We start from the raw sequence: 10,775 nt of genomic DNA on the forward strand, positions 1-10,775 counted from the left end.
TGATAGGATTCCTTAGGAAATTATCTTGATGAGATTATCCCAATGGAAGAGATTCTTTTAGTTATTTATCCTAAACTCTCTAATCTTATTTATAAATAGATAACATTTTTTAGGAACTCAATATGGATTTATAAATACGTGACATTATTAAGAGATTACATATTTTCTTTATCTCTTGAATCAATGGATTATAGATCTTCTAGATAAAGGAGTACTGAGTATAACTTTCGTTATAGATCGTTATAATTATAATTTTTAGATTCGATGATAATATACTTATAAATTAGATAAAAAAAATTAAATAATATTGAAAGGGACATATTATAAATTTTGATCGATTGTTATGTGATCTTAATTTTTTAATATTAATTTTTTTATAATAAGAATGACGTATTATAATTTTTTATGTCTACGCTCTCTCCACGATACCACTGACACGGTGAGACAACATACGAGCTCAGTGTCCGGACTCTACGTGGCTGTGTAGGACACGACATGACGAATTGGCGTCGCCGTCTATCAGACACGACTCCACCAAAAGATATCGAAATCAACGTCGATGCTCCGAGGCTCGCGCTCCCAACTCCCACTCCCACCCCCACACTCTAATGGAGCAGCTCGCGACGCGTCGCCCTCCCACCCCCCCCCCCATACACCCAACAGTACCAGAAATTTCTAGTAACAGTCCGAAGGGTACCTACCATCTTCCCCTCCCTCCACGTTCCCCGATGCCATGGTGATGAAGTCAGATGGCTTGTCACCCATGTGGACTCATGGAAAGTGACATATGTATACCACATATATATATATATATGTATTCTCTTCACATGCTCCCTCTGGGCCTCGCTCATCTTGTGCTCTGCTGTCGCTCCACCTTCTCCCGTTACATAAATCTCCTCCCACTTACCAATTGTACACCGTGATACAGTGGGAGGTTCAATCGTCACTGAGCTCGGATCTTTGACCGCCACCGCCACCTCCACCTTCTCCTGTCCCTTCTGTCAAGTTGCAGCTGCAGAACATGCAGGCAAGCTTAACGCTGATTTGTATTTGTTTCCGATAGCTTAAACTATGCTTAATTGCATGTTAGCTTACGTTACAAATTGGCCTCCTTCCCTTCTGGCTTAGATCCTGCATTGGCTGTTGAAGATCCCGCATGATCTCCCCTGTGCAAGCAGCAGAGCCTGTCACGGTACAAAGCTCATGGAATCAATCGATATGCTCTTCTCTTCTCTTCCCCAGCCTAACATGCTCGTCGGTGTCTTCCTCTAATGCTCAGACGAAGTGAAGCGGAGAGATTTGGTGGTCTACAACGGAGCGATATCCGGTGAGGACGGCGAGGGTGGAGCGGAAGATGACACGACGCTCACGTTCGTACTGAGGGGACAGAACGGCCGGACGTGCTTCTACGGCACGCTGCGGTTGAAGTATCTCAGAAGCCTGTTCAAGAGCCAGGAGGAGGAGGAGGAGGGCGGCGAGTCGAGAATGGGACACAAGACGGAGACGGTTAACGTAGGCTGTAAAGTCCTGCCGATCTGTGACGCCGTGTCGACCGGCTCCAACGGCAGCTACGGCTCCGACAAGGACAAGCAGAGGAGTGAGCGGACAAAGGCGGTCTCGCGGATGAAGGAGCTGCTCAGGTGGGCTGCCGCCGCCAAGTCCTCCAAAGGAGGAAGCAAAGCTTGGAAGGTAAACACACCGAATTGCTCTGCTCCTTCGTCTTCTACCTGATTCTAATGCTGCTGCTGCTGCTGCTGCTGCCGCAGGCGTTGTATTTTCGACACAAAGTCGCACTGAAAGCCGAAACGGATGATTCGAGTTCGACATCCAGTGAAATAAGCTTCAAGTGGGACGGCGGCAGCTGCTCGAGTGCTTCGTCGGTGCGTTCTCCGCTTTCACTGGCGTCCACCTCTCGAAACGATCGCATGGTGGTGAAGAACCCGTCGAGGCTCTCAGTTCGTCGACAGAGTCCAGAGCTCGACCCAAACCTACTGGGAAGCCCCAAGAGCGAAGACCATGTCAGAAATGGGCAGTGGATCACTACAGACTCCGAATGTGAGTTCTGCTCGAACCTTTTTCTCCTCCATTTCTTCTTTGGATCTCGACTGAAACCTCCTGTCACGCTGCAGTTGTGGTGCTCGAGCTCTGAACTCAACCTGGAGTTCCTCGGTGCCATTTGCGTGTAACCTACGCTGATCCATCCATGTATTGCTAATGGTTCGAGAATTCGTGGCGATGGCTACAGCGCTGCAGTTTCCATTTCTACTCGGAGAATTAAAGACATGTCTATTTTCTGGAAATAGTGTGTTATCTTCTGGAAGCTGTCTCCTCTCCTCCTTTCCTTGGGTGATGCGTGTCTGCCAGTGTTGGAATTTAATATAGACTGTCTTCTCGTGTCTCGCAACGAGGGGGGTTGGCAAGCCATCGACTCCACCTTCCTCCTCTTCAATCGATACTACCTCTCGGAAGGAATGAAGCAATCACATGATGATTTTTATATTTACAAAAATTAAGATTATTTTTTTTATATTTTTTTTAAAATAAAATATATTTATTTATCGTAACATCATCGTCGGTTGTATTACCAAAAAACATAACATATAATAATGTTAGATTGATATAAAAATACTTTTAATATTTTTTTCAATCATTTTATCGATAAAAAAGATAATTTCTAACATCCAACGAAAGATATTTTAAAATTATCATTTTGCTCATCATTTTTATATCGATTCAACGTGTGATGTCACTTGTTGTATTTTTTATTAATACTGTTGATGATGTTAGGACAAATAAGATTATTTGTTTTACTTTCAAAACTATAGGGATTCTAATATAAATTTTTTAAATATAGAAACCATGATGCTAATATGATGGTATTATGTAATTAGCCCTCATCAAAATATACCTTTTTTATTCTCTTATTTATTTATTTTTACATCCTATTAAAGATTTCGTTTGTTATTTATTTAGGGTGAGGTATGGCAAATAACTACAAATCGGATAAGATTTACATATGATTGGATCAAATTAAACCTAAATGATATGCTTAATAGCTTACCAAAGCTTATGAATAAACCTAACCATATATGCTTCATCAAGATTTTAAACAAGAAAGAGACACCTCCAAATTGTATTAAAAATATTTTAAACCTTTTATCTAACTTAATTGATACAAAAAATTTTCATATGAAGGAAATAAAAGTGCTCACTGTGTGACTTCAAGTGCTAAAAACTTTCAAGTTCGATTAGGTTTGGAGGACTCACTAACCTCTCTCTTCTTTCAATTGACTCCATGATATATTGACCCCAAATCCACTAACTCGATAGGCCTCAGGAATATCTATTAGTATGTTATGCATTTTTCGTATAATTACATAAATACTTAATTATTAAAACAAAATCAAAGATGATATATGACATGTTTGCTTAAATCTCAATTCGTTAACTGAAGATAGTTTTTATTGGGATTCAACTATAATAAAAAATTATTATTATTATAAATAAATAAATAAATAAATAGTATGTTAAAAGAGTAGAGTCAGTCTTTTTCAACGAAAATTATTTATTTTTTTATTTATGGATTATATTCTTTATTCTTTTGTACTATAAATCAATTGATGTGCTTCCTTTGCTTCCCTTCACGTTCAAGCACGGGATCTTAGCTGTTCGCACGACTTGAAAAGCACGCGTGTCGCTTGGAGGGTCGTGGTTGGAACATTTCCTTCCGAACGCCCTGTCATCCACTCCGCACACAACACGTTACCCGTTCCAATCTAAATCCTTCCACCTATCTTTCTCTGTTGGAGACTCCACTCGCTGCTCTTCTCCCTGCAACTACCTCGTGAAAGCTTCCACCTTTCGTCTGCTACCTAACGGCCCAAATCCTGATCCTTGACCCTGGGATGGAGACGGAGCTGAAGGCGGCGGCGATGACGCCCTGGTCGCGCCTGAGCTGGGACATCGTCGAGTTAATCCTTTCCTACCTCCCACTCCGGTCAGTCGTTGTTGCTGGCGCCGTCTGCAAGCAGTGGCGCGCAGTGATCGCGGACCCGGGCTTCGCCGTCCGGGCCGCCTCGTCCCTTCCGAGGAGGCCCTGGTTCTTCCTCTACGGCCAGAACAACGTCGTCCTCCGTAAGAACCAGGCTTTCGGCTTCGACCCGGACGCCGGCGAGTGGATCGCCCTCCCGCCGTCTCCCTCCGTCCTCCACGTCGACTGCTTCGCTGGCGCCGGGGGGTTCTTCTTCGCCACTACGTCCGCAACCCGGTTCTGCTATGCGCCGCTCCTCCGTGGGCCCTGGCGAGAGACCTCCCCGCTCTTCTTCTCCCGGTGTAACCCCCTCGTGGGCGTGTTCTCCGCTGCCGGAGGCCGCCGGCACTTCATCGTCGTTGGCGGCGCGCGATTCATCGGTGGGCTCGTCGACATCGAGGACCCTCTGGCCGTGGAGATCTACGACCCGGCGTCGAACTCGTGGGAGATCTGCCCCCCTCTGCCGCCGGACTTCCGGACCGGGAATTCGTCGCAGTGGCTCTCCGCCGCGCTTCTGGGCGGCCGCTTCTTCTTCGTGTTCGGGATCTACTCTTGCTCCGTCGCCGCCTTCGATCTAAGTCGCCGCGCCTGGACCGGCGTTCAGACTCTCCGGCCACCGGGGGTGCTCTTCTGCTTCCTCCTGGCCTGCAACGACAAGCTCATCCTCGCCGGGCTCTGCAACGCCCCCGACGGGCCGCCCTGTTTCGCCCTCTGGGCCGTCGACCACACCACCATGGACTTCGCGGAGATCGCCGTGATGCCAAGGGACCTCCTTTCTTGCCTCTTCGACACCGACGACGACGACAACAAGTTCGCCAGCCTCAAATGCGTCGGCCTCGACGGCCGCGTCTACGTATTCAACGAAGACCACCACAAGGCCTACCCGGCCTGCGTCTGCGAGATCTCGGAGGACTCCTCTGCCGGCGTTGCCGAGGCCGCCTCGGGACTAAATCTGAGCTGTTCCTGGAGAAAGGTGCCACCTTTACCTAGCCCCGTGGATCGATTCCATAAGGTCATAGGTTTCTGCTCCCCTGTCCCGGTGAACTCTGTGCTTGGCGGCGGTGTGGATAGAGAATTGTGATACCTCTGCCAATCTTCGCGGTTTCTTTTCCTCTACAGTACTGTTGCTGCTGAAAGCAATGAACTTCGAATCGTGGACTGTTGTTGTTGATGTTTGTGTTGTCAGATGATGGTCTTGTTCTCGTTGACTGTAAGCACTTGTTCTACAGTATTTCTGTGACAGTCTGATGCTCTCATCTTGCAATTGCTCGTTTTGATACTGCCACCGAGTCCTTTGATGTTTACGCGACACAGATACCGTAGCCAACTGATGGAGACTTATTAGTCTTCCATGATCTTATCATCTCCCAGCTTCATCTCTGTTCCAGGCATCCAGACATCTCCAAGTTACAGAACGAAGCTTTTCGAGGCAGTCACCTCCACCACGAACTCCTTTCTCTATCTCCCCCTCTCATGTGATGCCTTTGCTTGCAAGTTATCATTTGTAATAGCTGATCCTGTGACTGTAACAAGCATTCTTCTGCATGTTCTCCTTATAATAGTCATGGGAAGGCATATACCTGAGCATATCTCTGGGTTGTAGATGGGTTTCCCTTGTCCGTGGAGAAAGCTTATGCTTTCTTTTAAAGAATGTATCTTTGAAGGAGCAAAAGCACAGTTCAAATATACATACAAGTGGCAAGATCTTCTTCTACAGAACCATGCAACTGACATAATGTTGACATCTTTAAGCAGCAAAGGAAAATTTTGATTGCAGTGGAATCACCAGAGTAAGTCTTCCATGGTAGCATGTGCAGCTCTGCTGTCTCTGTTTTCACCTCTTCCGATGTAAATCCTTTTATCCAACTTAATTGCATCATCATCTGATCCAAATTAAGCTGCATCCCTCAACAGTAAAAGCTGGCTTTTTGCTGCATCAGATGGTGAGTGCTGCCCAGTATGGCATTCAGCATCGACTGTACCCTTTGACTGCAACAGCTCAAGCATCATTGTAGTGGTCAAAAGACATGCATTTGTCAGCCATGTAGCTGGCAAAGAGATCATAAGCTTTATGGCTTCAGACAATCACTGAAGATCCAGAAAACTCAGCTTGCCAGTGGTAAACTTGTGAGAGAACTTGATTTCAAGATGGCAGTGAACAAAGACCTATTCCGCCAAACTAATAAGTCGGCTGAGAACTCCAGAAGATTGATCTCTGTGGTTCTTTCTGGTGACATGCTCAATTACTTGAGGCTCTTGCTGAAGATTTCAACCAAAGGTTTGTTGGACAGCTTGGCCAGTTCAATCACAGGTGTGTGATAATTGAGATGCAACACACTAGACCATGTCCTGGGAATTTCCATCACAAAATTTAGATGTTAGCACATGTGATCCTCGCGACAGATGGTCTACTTGCTCTTTCCATGCTAACTAGCAAAAAGAAAAGATCTGTCTTACTTGTAGAAAGCCATGGAACTCTTCAATTCTGCAATTAAAGCACATCTTACAGGTACGGTGTCTTTATCGATTGTGAGGTTGCAGCCATCCTCAGTTATTTGTGAACCATATACAAAGAAAGGACAAGATGAGAAAATATCACCATTTTCTGGCTGTCCTCATGATACCAGAGAAATCTTAATCCGGGAAGCTACAGTATGCTCATGAAGGCCATGAAGAGAGTCGATCATGTGCACCCGCAAGGAAGCTGGGCCATTTGCCATTTCCATCCCCAGCTCTCCTGCCAAGCCAAATATAGAGAGAGCACAAGATGTTGCTTCCAAAGGATTCGATGGTTCCACTGCAACAAAAGCAGCAATGAGAGCTGTGACAGCACATCCTGTTGCTGTGATCTTCTGCATCATGGCCACTCCATTTTGTGCAGCTACCACTATCTGTCCATCCGTTATAAAATCAGTGGCTCCAGATACTGCAACTATGGCACCACTGCTTTGTGCCAGTGATTTAGCAGATTCCACAGCATCTGGCGACTCATGGAAGCTGTCCACACCCTGGTTTCCACCAATTTCCAGAAATAAGCAAGTTAGGAAGAAGCATTAGCTAGTCATAATGAAAAATGACATGCTCTGAACAGCAAGTAAATGTGACTTGTAGAAGAGGTAATGATCATTCACAGTAATTTTATTCTATATGTTTGAAGTTGTGTTGGTGGAACATTGTTAGACCTAATTCACCAAAGTATTCTTATAACATGCTTCTAATAACTCAACAGGAGAGTTGTCAATTGTACTTTCTCATGGTTGTGTCAATTATGTCTAGACTTTCCCATCTTTTGTTGGATAATAAGAAAGATAATAAGCACATTATACAGTCTGGATATCAGATTTTCATTTAAGAAGAGATGTCTGGCTTATTGCATCACAAACAAGAGTTGTTATCTCATGGGATGGGTGATTAGCACAAGCCTAAAATTGCACTAAGCATATCTAGGCACCGCAGATATGATTCCAGCATGATGCATACTACTATCTTGCTTGCACAATACATATTGATCTGTGCTGACAGACGTGATAGTTAACCTTGCAAGTCCAAGGTTAACTATCAGAAAGGTAGGAATTTCATCTGAAATAATTAGTGGAAATATTCTGCCGAAAAAGTATCAAGGACAGATGGTTTACAACTCTAGGAACATCCAGGATTCATCAATAGGGTTACAGCAAAGAAGCCAAATAGAAGCACCACAATGAGAATAAGCTTAAGAGAGAGTTAGCAATCACACATAGCACACAATAAACACTGCATATTATTAACATGTTCAGCCAAAAGGTCTTTGTTCATGAGCAACAGCAGCAAAAGAGCTTCATTAAAGTGAACATTGGCCCAAGGATAGATTTGCCCACCCTCGAGTCTCTACAAGATAGATGCCTCTCAACAAGACCCCAAATACAAGGTAAATGATACAGAATAGAAAAACTCATTAAAAACCAATATTTGTTTAAGGGTTGCATTGAGATTAGTCCAAGAAAAACTTGGGATGAGGGAGCAAAGCTGACTAAGATGCCCCATCTTCAGCACGCTGATGCTGAGTGAATACAAGACACCAAAACCAAGAACAGATCCAAAATTTACTAATTTGGAAAGACAGTGATCTATGACTTACATATTTAAGCAGTTGCATTAATTCACAACCAAGTGATATATCAGATACAGTTTCCTATGTCTTCATTAAATACCACTAAGTTTTTCTACATTTGCTAATGATATCTAATAAACAGAAAGCAAGGTTAAATGTCAAATTATTATGATCCTCCAATGACCTGAGCTCTAGAACAGGTTAAGAATCAAGCTGTCAGCCATCATTTTTAATTTAAAGAAAATAAAAAAAAAATATTATACACACACTCACACACTATATATATATATGTATGTATATATATATGTATATATATATATATACATACATATATATATATATATATAAATATATATATACATATACATATATATATATATATATATATATATATATATATATATATATATATATATATAAAATAACCCAAAAGATTTTATATGGAAACTCAATTTTTTTATCCTGCACTTCTCAGGAGGTTCAATCCCCTTGATCATCAAGAATTATGGAACTCCATGCAATACAGGACTAATAATAATAGTTTCTTTCACAATTTCTTACGATGATCAAAATGGACAGGATGAACACTGGTGATAAGGGGAAGGCATGTATGTAGACCATGCATATTGATTATTGTAGCACAAGAATGAGTGGAACTTAAGTTCTCTATTTCCAGAACTACAGTTGGGTCCAATAACACTAAACAAACAACAATACATGCAAAATCTTGTTCCCCTTCAACAAGCAATATCCAGAATCCTATAAAATGTAAACCTCCCCTTCTCTACGATGCATTCGTATCTTTACCATCAAAATTTCTTCTAACCCGATCCACCAACAATTTGTAATGGAATCATCAACAAGACGAAGACCATTCAAACAGTGTCTCTTGCGTAATTCATGATCGTTTACAAGCATACAAAAAATATATATATAACTTTAATTTCTTTCTTTAATAGTATTGAATGCAATGAAATCGATATCACAAATACAAGAGGAACAAGCAAATGTGAGAGCTTTACTTTGGAATCGCGAACTCGGCAAGCAGAGGAGAGCGCGATGATCTCAGATGGGTTTCCCCGGATCACGGTCGGCCAGAGGGCCACCAGCCCCAGGCAAGCCTCCATCCGGAACTCGGATGCAGACACCGCGACGGGATCGAGAATCCAGGGGCGGCTGGACCGGGCGGCGGCAGCCGCCGCGGCACGCATGGAGGGAAGCCAGCCGTCCGACAGCGTGCCGAGGTTGACGCAGAGCGCGTCGGCGCGCGGGGTGAAGTCGTCGATCTCGCGGAGGGAGTGGACCATGGCCGGGGACGCGCCGGCCGCCAGGAGCGCGTTCGCCATCAGATCCATGGACACGAAGTTGGTGATGCACTGGACCAGCGGCGCGCGAGCCCGCACCCTCTCCAGGAGTTCCCACGCCCGTCGTCCCCACCGTGCCGCCGAGCCGTCAGCCGCCGCCTCTTCTCCTCCTGCCATGTCGCTCATTCCCACAACCTTCCCCGTTGCTTCCGTTATCGGGAAGGATCGGTTTCGGGTTCGGTCTCATAATTGCCCGAGCCATTCCACATTGCGCCCGAGCGCAATCGATTGGCCAGTGAGTGGCATCACACTAGGCGGACTTAATCAACCCTCGATACCGTCATCAGTGATGTCACTTCCTAATTTACTATATATATATATATATATATATATATAAGAGAATATTTGTGAGATTTGAAATTAAAAAAGAAATTGTTCGTATTAAACTAAGGACTAAAAATATTTTGATTGATCGGACGGTGTGGGGCTTCAAATAAGACACCACTGAGGAGGACCCACGTGGGATGCTGGGTGATCGACGACCAGAGCGAGTCGTTCTGCACGATGACGTGGCTCTCACTCAGCCGCACAGGCATCGGTGGCCGTTTTGAGGATCGCCGTGACCGATGCTTTAAAATGCGTGCCGTCGAATTTATGCTCGATATCAAACCGATCCGTCGCATCTGCGTTTTCTCAGTGATGGAATCTCTGACATATATATATAGCTTTGACATGCTACCTGTATAGCCGCTATTTATGGTAAAGCTAATGACCAAGGTAGACCGCACCCTTCACAGTAGTGTTATCGACAGTGAGGTATCGACAACATTCGCCGGTAATAATTCGAGTAAACAATAAGTTGATACAATGAAAATAGATCTAATCATAAATAGATCAAATTATTATATAAAAAAAGTAATATCAGGATTAAAAACAAATATGGTATATTAAAGATAGAAGTTATATGCCTTCGAACATGAGCATACATCTCTGTATATGTTTCTATGTTCTTCTTCAAAATTTTTAATCTAGTTTGATCATCCTAAGTTATTGGAAATTATATAAAGAATTTGCAAGGTGAGGGTAGACTATGAACAGACTAATCATTGTGAGGGAGCAAAAATAATCATAGAGGGCAAATGAGCACAACGCAATACATGCACCCAGTAAAATTTCCTCGTTTCGCAAATGCTGGTGTACTTTCATGGAGGCAGCAGATAAATAAATATACATGGATTCGAGAACATACAATCCACTTAAACTGAATTCAACAAATCAAATATATCGATTTCAACGCAATACTTTTTCTCCCTATAGACTGTTTTATCAATTTAAACTAGCAGATTTCACC

General features: G+C 43.5%; 3 protein-coding genes across 3 annotated transcripts; 2 read left to right on the forward strand and 1 right to left on the reverse strand.

Annotated features, from left to right (window-relative positions):
* The first annotated feature begins 848 nt into the window (after positions 1-848).
* LOC103996331 (uncharacterized) lies at positions 849-2,379 on the forward strand. Its single transcript, XM_009417239.3, has 5 exons — positions 849-1,027; positions 1,129-1,192; positions 1,280-1,689; positions 1,767-2,055; positions 2,130-2,379. Exons 1-5 carry the CDS (start codon positions 1,022-1,024, stop codon positions 2,147-2,149), a joined length of 789 nt encoding a protein of 262 aa, XP_009415514.1. The 5' UTR covers positions 849-1,021; the 3' UTR covers positions 2,150-2,379.
* Positions 2,380-3,619: 1,240 nt separating this feature from the next.
* Positions 3,620-5,272, forward strand: LOC103996324 (F-box/kelch-repeat protein At3g24760-like). Its single transcript, XM_009417227.3, has one exon. It carries the CDS (start codon positions 3,906-3,908, stop codon positions 5,109-5,111), a length of 1,206 nt encoding a protein of 401 aa, XP_009415502.2. The 5' UTR covers positions 3,620-3,905; the 3' UTR covers positions 5,112-5,272.
* A 379-nt stretch (positions 5,273-5,651) lies between these two features.
* On the reverse strand, positions 5,652-9,702 carry LOC103996310 (hydroxyethylthiazole kinase). The gene is made up of 2 exons (XM_009417211.3): positions 9,143-9,702; positions 5,652-7,038 (listed from the first exon to the last, which is right to left on the reverse strand). The coding sequence occupies exons 1-2, from the start codon at positions 9,608-9,610 to the stop codon at positions 6,646-6,648; spliced, it is 861 nt and encodes a 286-aa protein (XP_009415486.1). The 5' UTR covers positions 9,611-9,702; the 3' UTR covers positions 5,652-6,645.
* Positions 9,703-10,775: the final 1,073 nt, after the last annotated feature.

Source organism: Musa acuminata, chromosome BXJ2-1, assembly GCF_036884655.1.
Source record: "Musa acuminata AAA Group cultivar baxijiao chromosome BXJ2-1, Cavendish_Baxijiao_AAA, whole genome shotgun sequence".
In the NCBI taxonomy this organism is placed as follows: Eukaryota; Viridiplantae; Streptophyta; class Magnoliopsida; order Zingiberales; family Musaceae; genus Musa; species Musa acuminata.

What these genes read in the sequence shown, in the direction of transcription:
- LOC103996331 (XM_009417239.3), top strand. An exon ending in GAGGAAGCAAAGCTTGGAAG is followed by an intron (nt 1,690 to 1,766) that starts GTAAACACACCG and finishes CTGCTGCCGCAG; the next exon opens with GCGTTGTATTTTCGACACAA. An exon ending in GATCACTACAGACTCCGAAT is followed by an intron (nt 2,056 to 2,129) that starts GTGAGTTCTGCT and finishes GTCACGCTGCAG; the next exon opens with TTGTGGTGCTCGAGCTCTGA.
- LOC103996324 (XM_009417227.3), top strand. Translation starts at nt 3,906, where the DNA reads ATGGAGACGGAGCTGAAGGCGGCGGCGATGACGCCCTGGTCGCGCCTG.
- LOC103996310 (XM_009417211.3), bottom strand. Translation starts at nt 9,610, where the DNA reads ATGAGCGACATGGCAGGAGGAGAAGAGGCGGCGGCTGACGGCTCGGCG. An exon ending in GCCGAGTTCGCGATTCCAAA is followed by an intron (nt 7,039 to 9,142) that starts GTAAAGCTCTCA and finishes GGTGGAAACCAG; the next exon opens with GGTGTGGACAGCTTCCATGA.